Genomic DNA, 18,947 nt, shown 5'->3' with positions numbered 1-18,947 from the left:
ATTTAAATGAGCAAGAGCCCCATCAAACAGTAAGTATTTAGGATGATTATTAAAATGTATTAGAATGGTATGCACTGGAATAACATAAGCAGCAGGTCCAGGGCTGCTGGGATGATCTTGCTCCGAAGGATCATGGTTACTTAGGACAGGAGGCAAGGCGCCAGTCAGAAAAGTTACTTACAATTGTTATTATTTCCGAGAAACAAAAGAAACTTATGTGGCATATTCTTCAGGGTGCAAGAGAGGTTCCTTGGGGTTCCATGCCATGAGATGGGTTTACAGAAGCCCCTAGTGACTTAAACCCGAAGACCTGAAAAGGCACAGGGAGAGAAAGTGTGACTTTGAACGAGCAATGAAAACTGTAGGTTAGTTAGCTCTTCGCATTAAACTTTTCAAATTCAGATTATGCAGAGCACAAATGACTCCATTGATCATTGTTTAAGATGTGAAGCTAGAGATAACCAAGGCTGGTTCATTTAGGCAGTCAAAGATTTAGATGGGAAGGCAAGAGCTCTGAGTAAGGAAAGATGATTGAAGAGTCTGCGGTAGTCATACCTGCCAACGATTTTTAAAGCAAATTCATCCTGGTGACCAGAATGGAGCTCAGAATAGGTAGTTTAGCCATTTTACATTACCACCAGTGTTGCTAGACAGACTTTCATTGCTGCTCATTCATGTTCATGAAAAAATATTGAAAGAGGTCACAAAATTACCAGGTCTTTGTCGCTGTTCCTCGGTCAGTGTGCCTAGGTCTGCATCCTCTTTGAAGCCATACTAGAACAAAACTGCTGGCCTCTTCTCTGCAGTCCTCTGACTCAGTCACTAAACCCCCCGGAGAAGTTCTTCAGACTACTGACAGCAGCAAGACAAAAATACAGGAATATATCAATATATTGAGGGACAGGGCAGGTACAGTCTCTCCCAGCCCTAATACGCTTCTCTACACTTTTCACAGCAACTAATAAGGTTACCTTTTTGCAGCAGGAATTTATCAAACGTTATTGTATGTTTTAGAGTGGCAACACATGGCACATTGACAGGAAAGCTTAAGGATGTATTCATATTTTAGGCTTTAGGCTAACAAATATTAAATCACAACTTATACCTCACTTTGATATCAGTCTAAACCTAGTAGAGAATAAGTGGTGGCGATGGAAATCTTGCTGGAGACTCTGGCCACTCCAAAACTGTGTTTGAGATATGTTCTAAGAAATCTGAACCGTGATTCATCAGAGAATGAATCATCTGCCCCATCACCCCCTGCCACCTCCCCCCAGCCTGATCTTCACTGATTAGGATCAGTCTGTTGACCTTTCACTGTTGTTAATACTGGGTGCCGTTGGTGCTTAACTGTTTATCCTACATGATCTCTCTGCAGCGTTTGGCATAAGATAATGCTGAATGTTGTCCATCTGCATGTTACTGGGGTATGGTTCTAGAATAGTTTTGCTCTTTTCTTTTAGGTAGGCCTCAATTATTTTCAGTGAAAGCCACTGTGTTAAATCCTTCATATACATTATGGTTACTACCTGTGATGGATCAGCATTCAGTTTCTACAACAATAAATGGAATTCATTGCATTTTCTCACTATAGTTTTTTAATTGTGATATTAGTACAGTGCAGATTATTCAGTGTCTACCATCAAAATGATCAATATTGTATAATTTGTTGCAAGCTTGGTGATCACTGCAGCAGCGAATTCCTTATGTTTTGCCAACTACAACCATATTGGATGGACGACTCTGACAACATATAGCAGTAAAATATCTCAAATACGTACTAGTAGTTGCATTACTTTGAGTCCTGACCATCGATTTGATTACTTATTTGAGGCAGTCCTGCCTCACCAGACAATCACTCCTAGGCATCCATCCCAACATAAAATGAAGAAGACCTCCCCCTCCCCCCTCCTGTTTTTTCCAAAAGCACTCTGTATGCTTCTGATTAGTTGGTGTGTATGACCGGGAGGGGGAGATGTAGTAAGTAATGAAAGCAAGGGTAAGGGCTCAGAGTAATTAAATTATCAGTAAGTAATTGAGGTATTACCTCATGGTCCACCCTCACGTTCTTTACTGAGATGTTTAAAACCAAAAACACCAGGATAACTCAGCTTTGTATGCTTCACAACAAAATAAGTTTTAATAACTAAACACACTACGTTACAGTGAAGATGCCCCTCTATAACTTCAGAGAGGCCAATACTCATTGAACCAAATCATTGTCCTTTTCCACTTCTTGTGCCATACTATAATGATTCACAACGGTGAAAGTAGAAACCTAGATGTCTGTCCTACATACCTCTGAAATAGAACACCCTTGTATCCCAGCAATAGATGTCAACATTCTTTGAGTAGATCTCCTCTATACACCCTCTGCGATTGAATGATCTGTAGCCAGAGCGATGTGGGAACTAATCCAGTGGCTTAGGGAAGCAACAACTGGCTTATACCCCTTCCAATCTGTACCAAAAGTCACAAATAAAGATTTTGAAACCCTGAAAGCAGCTACCCCTTCAAGGCAAGTGAGGAGTGCTCCATCAACTTCTGAATTGTGGATCATTTTTTCCTCTGACTGGGGAGAAGCGAAAAGCTCGAGAGGATCAGCTCTTGTTCTTTGTGGTAGGGAGAATTAACCTTTGGGACAAAGGAAGGAAGAAGATGTAGGATCACTCTGTTTTCAAACACCCAACAAGAAGGGTGGCTGGCCGAAAGCTCTCCCTTTTCACCCAACCTCCTAGCCGAGGCGAATAAAGACTTTCTTTTTGGTCACAGAGTCAAGGTTTTAATATCTCCTTACTCCAAGAGCTCAAGAGGGAGAAATGTGTTTGCCTCTAAAACTAGAAATAGATTTCAAGAAGGAAATTGGTGAGGGGATGCAGGAATGCTACTCTTTGAGAGGGTCTGGGTTTACTACAGTTAGTGCGTAACTTCTAGACTATAAAGGGTGCGAGAGTGCTGCTTGTAGTATGTGATTGCTGTTCAATGAGGGATGTAAGAGTGCTGTTGGTGGTGTGACTCTGGTACTTTTTGAGGAATGTGAGACTGCTAGTGTGTGAGGGGTGTGAGTACTTGTGATATTGTTTAACTACTACTGTAGGAGTGCTGTCGGTAGTGTGAGACTGCTAGTATAAGAGTGGTGTAAGACTCCTTTCATTAGTGAGTGGCTGACACTGTGAGAGGATTCCAAAGTGAAGGATGAGTTCTGTTGTCAACAATCTCTTCTGTAACTATTCATAAATTATTTTATGAATATTATATTATACATTTATTTGGTTGTAGAGGCTTCTAGTTGTCCGCTGGGTATAACCTCCTTACTCAGTAATACATATAGCACAAAAATGGCCTCGGCATAGCACTCTAATGAAAGAAGGAATGGAATTTACATCCTCACACATTCAATCTTCAAAATGGTTTTGTACTCTTTTCAGCAATTATTTTATTGTTGAATATAGCAAAGAAGACGTGATTGTGTTTTACTTGGGTTAACACTGAGCCGACAAGCTTACTAGTAGTTTTGCTACTGGTTATTAATCATCTTATACAAAGGTCTATTCTTGAACCAGTGTCAGTGCAAGCCAGCATTTGGTCCACATGATTAGAGTAAAGCCCCAAAAAAGTTCACCATATTCCAGGGGGAATCCATGCAATCTGTATTGTACTCTGGTGTGAGAGTCCTTCCGGTAGTGTGTGACTGCTTGTATATGAGAGCTATAAGAATGCTCAGATCTCCCTCCCTTGTTTTTTGTTGAAGCTATGAATGAAGACCTTCTCTGTAATCATGTAACAATGGACAAGTCTTACTCTTGAAACACCCCTGCCCCCCTCGAACTACCACCACCCCTCCTACATGTGATCCTGATTTCCCTACTAAGGTGCCCTGAGATGTCGGGGAGGGACATTAAATACCTAGAACAGTGGCTCCCAACCACGGTCCCATGGACCTCTGGGGACCAGCAAAGGCTCCTCAGGGGGTCTGCGACTGCTAAAAAGAAATTAAATAAGGTTAACTGATTAGGTCCCCAGCTTTCAGTACTGACTTAAGGGGGGGTCCCCAGATTCCAATAGTGATTCAGTGGGGGTCCCAAGGATCCAGTAATGATAACATGAGGGTCCACAGAAGTCAAAAGGTTTGGAACCACTGACCTAGAGTCTGTATTTACTTTTACAAACCCTTGCCCAGTTAGAGCTGACCACTAACCAATCCCTTCTTCCCTGTATGGTTTACAGACTCCAACATTTTGTGCACAACTGGTAGTGTTTACTAGCATCACTGAGCAACAGTTAAACCAATGAAGAGATCTCAGTTCCATCCCACCAGACTCCTTAGTGCTTGCAGGAACTTATCCTCTGTTCTGGGACTCACATGAACGTCTCCGTCATAGTTTCTAGAAGCTATTCTCCCTGTGATTGACCCAGTGCACCAACCCCAAGCCACTGAAGTTCCCTATGAGTTTGCATGTTTATGGCACATGTGCAGAAAAGTGCTCTTCTCATGAAGGACATTTTGACAGGGGTGTCTGGATCACCACCAGGCAAGGCCACTATACACCACATGTGCAGAAGAGCATATGCTCATCTGCGCTGAAGAATGATATACTCATGCAATAGATAAACCAGCAAAGCGCAGGGTAGACCTAACCCACTGTTGTCATCTGTCACTATGGAGGTGAGGTGGTGGATCCGGGAGAAGCCCAGCAGCAGTCAAGACGTCTTAAAGTAGTAACCACTGGTGGAATGTCAGGAAAAACACAACAGCTCATCCATTGGTTTGTTTACTGCAACAGTCAGCCATAACTGGTCCACACCCAACATATTGGTCATTATATTTAGATGGTTTGTTAGTAGTAAAGAATACAAGATGAATCATGACATGTTGTACTTGCTTTGCTGCCGTTGGCACACACACACCCTGACCTGCTGTTTTTTCACCAACAATCACCACTGCAGCTGGTGGAGTTTGTGGTGCCACAGCTGGGGCACATGGACAGAAGCAGGTTTGGGTTGTTCTTGACCAGTGGGCAGTATCCATGATCATCCACCCCTCTGCAGTTAATGTGGGAACTGAATGTGTAGATTACTGGTGCAATTGGGGGTTACTGAGCTCAAGGAAGGAAAATAAGAGGCCCATACCTCTGATATCCTGGGGCTGTTGTACTAGTGAAACCAAATAACACACCAAGAACACTGCATGGGCGCTTGACCCTCAGAGCAACGACGCAAAAAAGTCCATTGCATCCATAAGGGGAGAAGGTGTTGGATAAAACCTCAAACCTTCACAAAGCACTGAATAAATCTGTGTCCAGCCAGTGAGGTTAGTTTTCAAAAGAAAATGTACTTTAATTCACACACAACCTACTACTAAAGATAAACATGCAAAAGTAAACAATGAAAGACCTCTCTAGCCCCTCCTAAACTAGAAATGGAAATGTATGTAAGAAGGTCTCTGTCACATTATAAAACTCCTTCCTTTTATGTTGGTCACATTGTTTACAATGTAAATCCCCTCCCTAATGTATTTGATCGAGAGTTCACAATGTACATTCTCTTACTACTGAATGTCCTGGGCCAAAGACATACAAATCCCATTTCTGCTGTATTGTATCTGTTTTAACAGAGACTCTATCAGTTATGAGCAATCAAACTACTTCATAGGTGGTGAATAACTGCTGACAACAAATCAAATGCCTGTGAATAAAATAGTAAAGGGGGCAAACCAGAACTCTCCTCTCTATATAGTATTTCATTTTTGTGTGATTACATGAGCTCTGGCAGACAGCCTAAGGTGTTTGCCAGACCTAAAAAGGCCCTGTAACATTTGAGTCTTGATTACTATATTTAGCAATTCTTTCAGCTCCTGCAGAGATGTCCTGCCTGAAGCAAATGTTTCTAACCCAGATGCCTTTTCCTCGGGAACTTTTTTCTGATGGTATTTTCTCTAAAAGACTGCATTAACTTACTACATGAACGCTGTCATGACAACCACAGACCTACTTACTGTAGATAAGTTCAGGCGTATTTTTAGAGAAGTTCTCGCCTGTTTCTAGCTGAACCAAGCCATGCGTGTGATGAAACTCTTCATGCCAGAGGTCAAAGCGTCCTTTTGTGCCGTTTCACTCCATAAGATCTTTAGTAAACGTTTTTGCTGAGGGTTGGTCCAGGCTCATTGCACATTTGATACCAGGCCGCTGTGAACACCCAAACATCTAGTAATCATTTATATAAGATTGTCAATAAGCGAACCTGCAACGGAGGTAAATATTAAATGTTCCAATTCTTTTCAGGTGGTTGATATTCCAGAAACACTGGTCGATGACCACGACCTTACAGTAGATTATGTATTGACGCCAACAAGAGTTATTAAAACAGGATGTCAGCGGCCAAAACCTCTCGGAATTATATGGTCCAAGGTAGGATACTGCAGTTTTGCCTCTTTCTTACAGTGTTAATGACTTTCAGTATTTTCAAGTGTGTGTGTGCGCGCCCACAAATGTAGCATAAACGTGTTTCTGGTAGACTCTGCCCACTGTATTGTGTCACTCGGTGTGAAAATGCAAATGGAGTGATGAAAAAGTCAATTAAACACAAAACGCTGGCTCTCTTTTTGCAACCTTGACCAGTGTTTCCTGGAAAGAGAGCAATATTTTTCACTGCGGCTCTTTAAAACCATTTCCAAAATCCCAATTTCAATGAATTTACAGGTGTTTGTTCAAAATGTAATTGAAGGACGTTTCATCAAAACGAATTATGAGTGTAGATCTGTTTTCCAAATTTCTGAAAATAGAAAGCAGTGATAATTTTCATGGCTGTTTTTTCAACTAAGACACTGCCCATTTATTTGATTTTGGGGTAGCTTTCTTCTTCAGTTTGGTAGTAGGCTGCCTTTTCAATTGATGGCACCGTATGTACCTTCTACCCATCATTCCAGCTTCTTCCACTCTATACTATGTAACAGATCTTAATCTTTCTCTAACTCAAGCATTGTCATTGTCGTCAGTGTTGAGCTGCTGTAATCCCTTGTACTCGTTATCAGTTTATTTCCAAGCTGTTGTGCCAGATTTCACAGAGCAAGCCCCAGAAACAGTTCACCACCAAGTGTAGCTAGAGCCGGTTCAAATGCTGCGGAGATCAGGAGACTTTGAGTTTGTGGTAGTTTTAGTATTTGATATGAAAAGAGTATTACTCTTTCCCAGGAGTCAATTTATCATAAATTGGAGTTGAAATCTAAGATATGGGGCTGGCTTTTAGGGGAATGGATTGCTCAGAGGATTGCTCAACACGTTCACTTCATTGAGTGAAATGTGGGCTCTTTCCATTGAGCTGAATGTGTCACTAAACCAAAACTGTTGTACGGCCCTTTCACTATTTTAACACTGTTTATTGCTATTTTAATGTAATATGGATTTCCTGCCTGACAGTAGGGAATAGTTAAAGCATGTGAATCTATGAAATATGCTAACACTGGAGAACTGAACTTACAGGTAACTAATTTCATTACCCACTAAAAGCTGAACCATACCACCTCCGATTCAGAAAGCTCCTTAAAACAATATTTTTAAAGAACGAGTTTTCCTTAATGCACCTTTCTAGGAACACAATGAGGGAGTGTCTGATGGTGATGCTCATCCCATCCTACTGGACTCTTACATCTTGTTGCTTACATGGTTTACTGTTTTGCTTTGTGCTTTTAATTCTGTCCATAGCTCAGTGATCCGAAGTTAACCAGCACTTTACAGAACATGTAAAGTAATAACCGAAATAGGTAATAACATGGATGACATGTATATTAAGTATTTGAACCCCATTCTGACTCAAATTGATGATCATAGAACGGCTTTTTCCCAGTTAATCAGTTGCAGTCATTCATCAGTTTGGGTGTTTTATAAACCGAATTTAGATCACTATTCAATTGGTAACTGGCAATTGTAATGAGCAGAGTCTTGCATCATCCTGTAAAGAATTCCTGATATTTAGATATTGCTGTAGTTCTTCCATCAGTGCATTGGCACAGTTGAATTTGCCAAATATGAAAAATACAACACAGAAAAAATCCAAATCCCAAAAGGTGCTAATATGAGTTAAAGCTAATTTCAGCACGCTAGTTGTCTCACAGATGTATTACCTGTTTGGTGGAAGCAGTGGGAGTCTCGAGCAGCTCGGGAAGTGGAATATGTTCTCTTTAATGTAGCATCTGAAGTGAACTCATCTATAATGCTTTGGTTTTGGTCTGTTTAATTTCAGTCCACGAAAGTTCAGGCATGCATCGTCTGTATGCCTTCCTTTGGACAATGAATGTGTCCTAAGGCCCCCTGAGAGACTTGTTTATCTGGGTGTCCTCTGCTTGGATGGTGGTGGAACTGCATGCCTTTAAAGTCATCAGTTTGAAATATTTTGTGATTTAAAAAAAAAAAAAAGCCTCTATGTGAGAAAACAGGGCTGATTGCAGAGGCCCCCTAACTTTTTGCCCCCATTTTCCACTTTTTGCTGGTGTTTTCCTGACTCTGATGGTGACCTGGGTACTGCTAACCAGTCCCAGGGCCTGTGCTCTGTGTAAAATGGATATGCAAATAAGGCTAATTATAATTGGCTAAGTTAACCTACCTATAAGTCCCTAGTATATGGTAGCGCATGTAGGTTTAGGGACGACGGCATAGGTAGTGCACCCATAGGTGCACTGCTGAGGTGCCCAGTGTCATTTTAGAGGCAGGCCTGCCTTGCTGGCTGCTTTTAAATTAAAGTTATATGCAAATTCGACTTTGGAATTAAAAGTAGTTCCAAAGTCTTAAACTACCTTATTTTTACATATAAGTCACCCCTAAGGTGTGCCCATAGGGCTGGGTGCCATGTAACTATAAGCAGGGGCCTTATAAAAATAGTCTTATAAGCCCTGGTGAGGTAAAAACAGACAAATTCGTTTTTCCCTCATAGTAGTAAATGGCCTTCATAGGCTAGAATGGGGAGACTTTATTTTAATTTTTAAAGTCTCCTTAAATGATGCATACCAAGAATTTGGTATCAAATTAATTGTTGTAATAAATCCCACAACTTCCAGTTGTTGGATTTAATATAACTTGTTCAGGTAAAGAGTTTTAAACTTTACCTGAAAAGTTGCCAATTTCAGCCCTGCATTGTTTTTGCTGCTGTGCTCTGATTGGCCAGCCTCAAGCAGCCTAGCCAGGCTGCCTCGATGAGGTGTGAAGTGGCCTGGCTTCACACAAAGGAATGTGCCTGTGGGAGGGAATCTCCCCTGAGCAGATGGTGAGGCAGGAAGGGGGAGGGCTGCCAAACTCGTCTTCAAAGGCAGAGAAGGACATTTGGAGCAACCAGCAACACCCCCTCATCCTGCAACCCCAGACAACTAGGTGCCCCCTCGATTAGATTAGGAGAGGGCAGGAGAGGGGTGTGTTTATGATTTTTAGCCACACCAGTGGGTGGGCTCAGCCAGATGTAACCTCCAAAAATCAGATTCAGCCATGATGGATTTTTGGAGAATGTTGCCTCCTGGGATTGATTTTTGCCACACTTCCCAGGAAGTGGTCATCACAGGGGGAAGGGCTCTGCACCTGATTGGAGAACCAGGGCCCCCCTGCTTTTCACCTAGGAGCAAGGATAAAACTGGCAGACCTGCACCCACACCTCAGTTCCCTACCACATCCAACAAGGAAGAACTACAGAAGAAGAAGGACTGCCCTGCTGGACTACTGGCCTGCACCTGGAACCTGCACTCAGAAGGACTGCACCAGCTGCACACTTGGGCTTCACCACAAGAAGGACTTTGCCTGGCTTCAACTGGTTCAAGGAGGGACTCCCTGTTTGCTACAGGTGAAAAATTGCTAACCAGAGTCCCCTGCACCAACTCTTGAAGAAAGCGACCAGCTGACCACTGTCCAGTGGCCAAAAAGGAGTTTGTGGCAGGTGCATTCTGGGAGTTGCAGTCTGCACCCACCAAGGACCATCTCAGAACTTCTGGACCCTTGGGGTGAGCTGTGGACCCCAAAAGAACCTTAAAAGGACATCTGGGAGAAGCCCCAGAAGTTTGGAGAAGTTTGGACAACTTTTAAAAAAAAGCTCCATAGAGGGACTGACCCGCCGCAGCAACTCTAGCCGGCTTGCCTCAACCGCGACCCGGCCTGATTTGCTGGTTCGTCCCGGTAAAGAAAATCTCCGAAAAAGAGACTAAGTCCGAAGGTAAAAAGTTGACCGGGACCTTCCAGCCAGCGTATCCGAGGAGGGCTCCATGGACGTCGGATCAAGATCCAGGTTTACCCCGGTTGAAGGATTTTCACCTCGAAAAAACGACTAAGTCCGAAGGTAAAAATCTCCACCGAGGATTCCCGCATCGCGTATCCAGAGAAGGGCTCCAGGAGGTCGGATTGGACTGGCAGGTTTGTCCCGCTGAAGAAAATCTTCTAAAAAAAGACTAAGTGTGAAGGTAAACTTTTAACCGAGGCCTCCCGCGGTCTGTAGCCGAGCAGGGCTCCATCGCGGTCGGCCTTAAACTTTGACTTTTCCTCGGTCGAGATGCAACCAGATGACCCGATTGGCGCTTTTTGTTTCTAGGCGCTAAAAAAAAAAAGAATTCTTTAAAAATTCATATCTCCGGTTCCCCTTATCCGATTTTATTCGTTTTGGTGTCATTTTAAAAATAAAAATATAATCTATTTTTATAAATTGGTTTTGGATTTTTAAACTGTTTCCTGTGTTTTATTTAATTACTGTTTTGTGATATTTGAATGCTTTACACTCTGTCTCCTAAGTTAAGCCTTGACGCTCGTTGCCAAGCTACCAAGGGTTGAGCTGGGTTTAATTTACTGAGACCTAACTGGACCTTAGTGGAGGTTAGTGGCCTATTGCTAAGTGTAGGTACCTACCTGCCCTTACCAATAACCCATTTTCCAACACTCTAGAAGTAATTGGTTTGGAAAGTGATCTGATAAAAATATTGAGTGTAATGATGAGAGAGGGGATCAACATTTCAGAGGACTGAAGAAGGCCTCGCTTGATATGTTGTGTCCAACACATCAAGAATGTGTGACACCACATAGTCTGTCTTAGGGGCAGTATTCATTTATTTAGTTTGTATTTATTTTATTAGCCTCTGTGTTTAAGCAGCTGGACAGAAGCTCAAAGTTCAACTTGTTGAATGAACCAGACACTGAGCATACTGCATAAGCAGCTTGGTCAGCCTGTGTGCGAGATCTTTAATCGCACAGATGTTAAATGTCATCCTAACATCCAGCAGGACACAACTCATCAATCAATTTAAGGACTGGTGATTTCTGCAGAGAGCCACAGAAACCAGTACTTTAAAACTATACTGTAGGAGGAGAACTTTCTAGATACGGGGACAATGAGCATAAGCAACATGAATAGAAACGGTGCAATCCCAAAGCATAATGAATGGAAAAATGAACGTTAACAGAAAAGAACTCAAAAATATTTTGAGTAGAAATCTTCATTTTGAAGTTTAAAGTAATTACAGGGCTTGAGAGGCACCTTTTCAAAGCCAACTCCATTAGCCGCACAAATGTATCCTTTTCAACACTTGGTTTAGACATTTGGGAGGCTTCTTCTAGGCCCTGTGCAACCCTGGGTGTGAACTGCGCTGTAGGTAAATATCGCTCCTGCTCTGTGGTACTCAGGGTGCGATGGGGGTGAGAGCGAGTTATCCTGATTTAGGCGCAAACTACTTTTTCAAAAGAATAGGAATTTGAGTGGGTTTTATAATCAGTGCCGGTACTCACAGGTACTGAGAACCTGCACTTCTTTCATTTGAAATGGACAGTACCTGCACTTCTCAGCGGGGGGGGGGGGGTGAAGGGGGTTCAGTGCTTTTAACGGAACAGTGCCGGCACTTCTCAATAATTCACAGGTACTCTTGGGCAGTGAGTACCTACCCTTCTCTAATTCCCTCACACCCAGTCGCTACGTCTTTTTTTCAGGGACAATGTGAACGTGATGATGGAAATTAGCACTGAGCTCCTCTCCACCTTTAAGAGAACTTATTTAATAATCATTTCTGAACACGCCATATACCAGCAGCCTGCAGGATGTTTTTCGGTCTCGAAGTTAACTTAATTTTATTCTTCAGACGACAGGTTCTACAGACTTGAATTTGGGAGCAGGGATTTGAAATTGTTGTCAAAGCTTTCCTTTTATGAAAAATTAGCAAAATAGTTTTAAAATAGTTTTACTGTGAAATCAATTCTGATCAACTGGAGGCATTTCCGTACAGGATGTTCTTAGTCCCTCATTACTATTACAAAATAATGCCTTAACCTACTGCGGCAACTGACCTCAAAATCTAATTTCACTGAGAAAAAGAACACACATTTGGTCAAACAATTGCTGTTTTAGTTTTCTGTTTCGTGCATGGAACTTGTGCATCTATTAGCAGCATTGTGTTCAGGCACTTACTAATAGTCAAGTAAATCTAGGGCTGCTGGTGTCTAAAATGTGCATAGTGTACTGGTAGTTTTTGGCAAAAAAGTCAATTTTAAATGATTTGCGGACAGAAGATCTACACCAGGGGGAAACATGAAGGTGGATTGATGCTAAACAGATGGAAGAAATGTTGGCCCTCTCAAGTATGTTGAGAATGGCAGACACATTCTAGCTCGTAACTGAATTCTAACAGCTTGATCCACTACTTTTATTCTTTATACTTTTTTCATTTATTTTATTTCTTGGCATTTGCTTTGCACCAAGAAACCTCGCCGAAGCATAGCATTTAAGTGTTTTTCCGTGTGTATCATTACCGATACTTAAACCCCAGCAGCTTATTCTCCACTTATTCTCCAATCAGCGATTTGAATATTCACTGGACCCCTTCCAAGAAAGGCTCAGACAAAATATCGTATAATTTGAGTCCTTTTTGGTTCTGGTCCAAATAATCAGCAGCTGCAGAAAGGCAGGGTGGTCCGTAATTTAAAAAACGCCAAACCCTAACAGCTAAACCGCGCATCTGTGGTTTGGAGTTCAGAAGCTTGGCATTAGCGGTGCGGTTTCCCCCCTGATTGCGGCCTGGTCTTTGAGTGAGCATCAGGCAAGGAGTGTGCGGTGATACTTGTATACCAGAGAGCCACGCTTACCAACTTAAAAGCCACTCAAGTAATTCTTGTAAATCTCTGTGCTTCGATAATATACGTACAATCTGAACAATCTCAAATCTGCATACTGCCTTCCCCTGTCTCCAGTCATGTGGACACACTTTGTTTACAATTTTTAAGTTCACCTTTTAGCATTTACGTTTTTTTTTTTCATCCAACATGGCCAAACCACCTAATTAAAATCCACAAAAATCAGCGGAATGTTTCTGGTTGTTACGTTTTTTTTATGAAGGGCTTACATCTAATGGCTTCTTGGCACTGTAGTGAGAGACTGGATTGTGCAGGATTGCTGGGAAAACGAGAAGGAGCTGGCCAGAGAACATCCTTGCCTCAAGCTGTACAGCAGGCGCTTGGAGGCTGTTACTGTCCGAGCTTTTTAGGCAGCCGGTGCTCTGTAAATCCTGGGAGGGGATGGTGGACTGTTATGATTTATCTTTCGGCACACATTTGTCAAGTTGCTGCAGCAGGCTCCATAGTGATTACAAATGTTCTACTCTCTAAACGTCCCCTACGAAACTCCAGTACCCAACATGAATGGTCTTCTGAATCCCCGGGCCCTGCCGTCCTAGGATCTGTAATATTCATCCATAAACGCCCATCGTTGTTCATAATGTTCCCCCAAGTGCTTCCAGACAGCTTCCTCGTTTCCACAAAAGTATGCAGTGACTCGTCTGTTAGCGCTGGTGCTTTTCACACTTCTGTAGAGGAGTTTTTAACCCTAATCTCCGCTGTGTGGAGAGTGGGTAAGGCCCGTTACTGTTCTTTCTTTGGGTTTCTCTCTCGTGCTGAGCACTTGTTACATGCTGGAGGCTTCTCAGACGTTAGTGCGAGACCTAGGGCCAAAACCTTATGATGAATAACCCTGTGGATGCTTCCTGGGTTTCTCAGATTTGATAAGCACCTGTTTCTAAGTATTTCAAAAATGTAAATCCAGAGAAGTGAAACCAGAGCGCCAGGCTCCATCTAGTGGTGAACGTCAGTACTCTGTGTCGTAATCGATGACTACGGCACGCTTGCTTGCTATGGTTGCTGAAGGGGAATGGAGTCCTAGGAAGCGCGCCCCCCCACTTCACTACACCCAGTCTTGAGCACCATGGCATGCTGAAGTGTTCATAGCTTTTTCTCTGGTTACCGGTCATGCTGTCTATCAGTCATCATCTGAGTCCTCCCAGGTCAGCGCCTACTACCAATGCGCTAGTGTAAAGAAGATGGCCTGTATGTCCTAGATCAAAATAATATATATATTTATGCTAGTAAATGTGTGTACCGTAATTCCTTTTACCATGTTCGCATCTAATTTCCAGGAATTTTGGTTTCCCTTGCAAGACTGTCGATTGAGTGGCATATGAATTTAAGCTTTGGCATTCCTTTACACCGTTTAACTAGTAACTATTCTGTTTTCTAGAGTTCGTGTTGAAGGTAGTGCGTTTGTTTTCTTGATGCAATTTTTAAAGTTATATCTAGAACTGTTTTAGTTCTAACACACTTACTAGCATCCATTCACAATTGGCAGTAGACACAATTTGCATGATGCAATGTTTGCCTAAATTGTAATTTAGCAGATTTATCATATGTATTTATATGCACCTAAACATCTTTTTAGTGGTGCTCCAGAGAAACACAATAGGTAAAACATCCATTGCAATTTTAGTATTCAATCAGCTTTTTAATTTGTTTATTTTTTAAGTAACCTAAAATGTCACTTTTAATGTATCTATATGTTTATACAACGGTGGTGTAGCGCGCCGCATGTCCCTGTTTGAATACTTCAAAGCGCTGCAACATCTTGACGAGAAATGCTTTATTCAAAAATGAAAAATGATGGCCCTCAGAGTCTGATCGGTGAAGGGGGGACCTTGTACGATGTTCTTCAGACACGATACTTTCGCATATGATTCACCTGAAAGCAGTTTTGAAAAACTCTATTTTCCACTGTTTTCTGAACCTGACATTTACTTATGCAAATTAATATAAAGTGAAGGTGGCCTAAAGGTATTGGAGCACTTCACATTAGAACAATTAGGTCTCAGGTTTGAGCATAAGAATAGAGGTGGACAAAATCACATTTATAGCCTAGGCACGCTGGATGTTTGCAGCCACCAATCAGCAGTACAAACCATAACAACAAAATGGGATATGCGCCAGGCGGACTATGACTCCACAAGAAATAAAGTGTAGTGCTCCATATGCAAATTAGGGGCTTGAGGGACAGGAGGAGACGGTATGTTGATAGGGCCTAGGTAAGAAAAGAACAAGCGGATAGGAGATGCAAAAACGATGGAAGTTAAGCTAGAGAGAGTGACACACATGTTTGTGGTAGGGTACAGAGAAGAACTAGAAGTGAGATAAACCCAAAACTGTGGGGACAGTCAAGAGAGAGATGGGGAGGATGTATGGCAGGTCAAGTCCATTAGGAAACTATTACAGAAGGTCCAGTGTGGAAGATGCAGACATCCAGCCGCTTCATGAGCGAGCCACGTATTCTCTCAAAGACCAGATTGTGTATTCATTGATAACAGTTGGGATTTCAATTCCTTTTCATCAGTTATTTATTTAGTTATGTATATGTTATCTGTTTAATTAGATTGTCTTAAAATGAAATAATGAATCAAATCGAAAACGGGATTTAAAGAATCAGAGTATAAAGTTAAGAACACAATTCAAAGTAAATGCAGTGGACCATTTAAACACAGTCCACATTTATAGTAGCAAGTGAGAAGAACAGCCCTAGTGCCACAACCAAATATCGGATTTTTTCCCGTATCTTTCATGTGAATTATACTTTAAAAACAACGGGCGCTGATAGACCCTACAAAGAGAGAGGGCAGAGGGCAATCAACCTACAAGTATAATGCACTATTATTTTTCTTCAAATTACAGTCAGTAACCATCTCTAGCTGTTAAATCATTTATAAGAGTTTTAGGAGATCATCCGAATTAATAGCAATCCTCCCGCGTAATATGACATTCTTCATGCAAGGGTAAGGACATTCTTCAGTGTAGGTAATAGGTTTAAATACTGCAAGTTACTCACTGTAAGCTGGAAAGATCTCTTCTCTTCATCATAAGCCGTATCATTGGCCTGGCTAATACTAAAAAATATATTTTCTCCAAATAATCATGTGAACATCACACTTACAGCTTGGGGTACTGACACTAAAGCAGAAATGTTAGAATTCAATGGGATGGGTGCGCCGACCTCGAATCTCTGAATGCCTTTCAAACACTTTACTGACAAATTACTGTTCATGCGCAATTCGAGTTTAGAATAATGTTGAATCACTTCCTTGTTGCTCCCACAAACATAATTTTAATTCAAGGAGTATGACGTATCAGTGCAGAAGCAGGGAGTCCCAACACCTGTTTAAATATCTTAATCTCCAAATAGAAAAGATTCAGGCATCTATCAAAAATTAAAAACTTCCTATAACGCTCTAGGGATCTGTCTTCCCTCTAATAAATCTAATCAAGGTGTCCGGCGCAAACCCACCAAAATATTTTTAAGTCTTAGCGCAACAGCTACAACACTGGAGACGTTCAGAGTTATTCTAGCTGAATGTACACTCCATTTTAAGGACCTAGTGAATGTCATCCTCAAATAGTGATAATGGTGAATAGGTCAAAGCTTTGGCATGCCTTCGAACTTCTGGGGATGCGTGGACCAGGCACCACTGAAGTTGAAGCCCCCTGGGGTGCCTGTGGAGCAGGTGGAGATGTCTAGAAGGGGGGTGCCTCCCATGGAGGCATTTCCTCCGGTCCCAAAGAGGGCACGTGCGCAGGGCAGATGTAAAGGTAATTTACAGGGACAGGCTGCTGTTTACCCGGGTATTTCAGAGGTGCATACCCTTAGGAAGCTGAGCCAGTGGGTCGGACCCCAGCTCCTGGTGATTCAGGCCAGCCTGCAACCCAGGGAATGTCAAAGCGGTAATGGGACCAGGGGTGGCATTGTGCAGAATGGCATTAAGTGTTTGCCTATTGGGGTTACACCCGCAGGGGGTCCTTCCCAGTCAGACTTAGTGGCTAATTTGGCGTCAGTGTTGCCTTGGCTCTCAGAAGTGGGGATGCTGTCCGCCGCCGTGGTTGGGGGTGGGGGCCTTGGTCGGTACTAATGAGGGTGACGATTTAGAAAGTGCTAGGCGCTTGGTGGCTCACCTGGGTGGGGCTAATGGTGGTCAGGAATCCAAAGGTGGTGCAGCAGGTCCAGGGTCTTCTGCGGGCCCAATGTGCCCCCACAAGTTGTCACGGCAGCACCACCAGGGAGTCGGGTGGGATCACTTGGGATTGCCCATGCACCGGGACCAGGGTGGCCCACTTGCAGCCAGCGAGCCAAGTACCTACTGCGTCTGGCACTATTTCGGGGGGCAGTACATCTGGTGGACCTGCAGCAATGATGACTCCCCCCTCCACTCAGGGAAGGGCAAATACAGATACGGGGACCCCATTACCGGCTGTTGGTTTGGGTGATCTGAGGTCTGAACATGAACAGTCCAACATGCATGTGTTAATGGATGTGATGGAAAAAATGGAATGGGGCATATGTGGATATTTTTCAGTTGCTACTGGATAAGTCTGGGAGGGAGGAGCCCAAACGTTGCAAGTAATGTTCGCATTCTAGGGACCTCGGCCATTGGCCATACAAGAAAAAAGTGGAGGAATCACTGGTGAATTGCGTTAGAGGCTTCTCAACTTATGTAGTTGGATTAATGATTTAAGCGCCCAACTTGTGTACTATCAAAATAGAATTGTGCGTGCTCATGGCGAGTATGGTGAGTCAGCCTAGAATGCGTCCATTTTCTTACGATAATGGCATTACTCCCAGTCCCACTCCCTCGCCTTCCTTATAACCAATGAGGCTACCTGCCTCCCTCTAGACCCTCCCTTCCCCTTTTAACCCCCCCCTCCCCTACCACCTCCTGTACAAAAACCAAGCCCAAGTAGCAACTCAGACAGTCCGTACTGGGGGGGGGCGGGAGGGAATGGAAAGGAAGGCTAGGGAGTAGGACTAGGAGTAATGCCATTATCGTAAGAAAATGGACGCATTACCTCCCGTCCCTCCCTCGCCTTCCTTATAACCAATGAGACATAGCAAGAATCACACAGGAGACGGACACTGAGTTGCAAGAAGTTTATTATAATGCACACAGGCCACCAAGACCCTACCCCTATTACCTCATAGAGGATAAGACCCGGTGACCCAACACCGACTCCAAACCACCCAAGTCCGTCAGCCTATAATGCCGAACAAACGTCGAAGGAGAAGCCCAAGTGGCGGCCCTGCAAATTTCCACCACCGAAGTCCCTTGAAGCTCAGCCACCGTAGCCGCCATACCCCTGGTAGAATGACCCTGAATCCCCTGGGGAGGAACCACCCCTTTCAAGGAATAAGCCAACAGAATCAACGATCTCACCCACCGACTCAAGGAAGCTGTGGAAGGCTTTTCCCCTTTACGGGCCGGACCGAAATATACAAAAAGCAAATCACCCTTACGGAAAGGAGCCACCACACGCAGATACTCCAACAAAGCCCTGCGCACATCTAAAGAATGTAAACGAACCTCCTCGACCGAGGAGGGATTCGGACAAAATGAAGGAAGGATGACCTCCTGGCGAGCATGGAAAGAAGAATTAACTTTCGGAATAAAAGAAGGCACCGGAACAAGAATCACCCGATCCCGAAAAACTTTACAAAAAGGAAAAGAACAGGCCAAGGCCCCCAATTCCCCTAAATGGCGGGCCGAAGTAATGGCCACCAAAAAGAACGTTTTCAAAGAAAGAAGGCGCAAATCACATTCCCCCAGCGGTTCAAAAGGGGCAGCAGTCAAAGCATCTAAAACTAAAGAC

General features: G+C 43.1%; 1 protein-coding gene across 2 annotated transcripts in view; it reads left to right on the top strand.

Annotated features, from left to right (window-relative positions):
• Window positions 1-18,947, top strand: part of MTHFSD (methenyltetrahydrofolate synthetase domain containing) — a 104,615-nt gene that overhangs the window by 67,705 nt on the left and 17,963 nt on the right. For both annotated transcript variants that reach the window (XM_069217262.1, XM_069217263.1), the window contains exon 8: window positions 6,282-6,407. In XM_069217262.1, coding sequence (XP_069073363.1) covers window positions 6,282-6,407 — 126 coding nt within the window. The remainder of the gene's footprint in view (window positions 1-6,281; window positions 6,408-18,947) is intronic.

The sequence above is a fragment of the Pleurodeles waltl genome, chromosome 12 (genome assembly GCF_031143425.1).
Source record: "Pleurodeles waltl isolate 20211129_DDA chromosome 12, aPleWal1.hap1.20221129, whole genome shotgun sequence".
Lineage (NCBI taxonomy): Eukaryota > Metazoa > Chordata > Amphibia > Caudata > Salamandridae > Pleurodeles > Pleurodeles waltl.
Note: the sequence above shows the minus strand (reverse complement) of the source record. Positions and strands in the feature narration are given on the sequence as shown.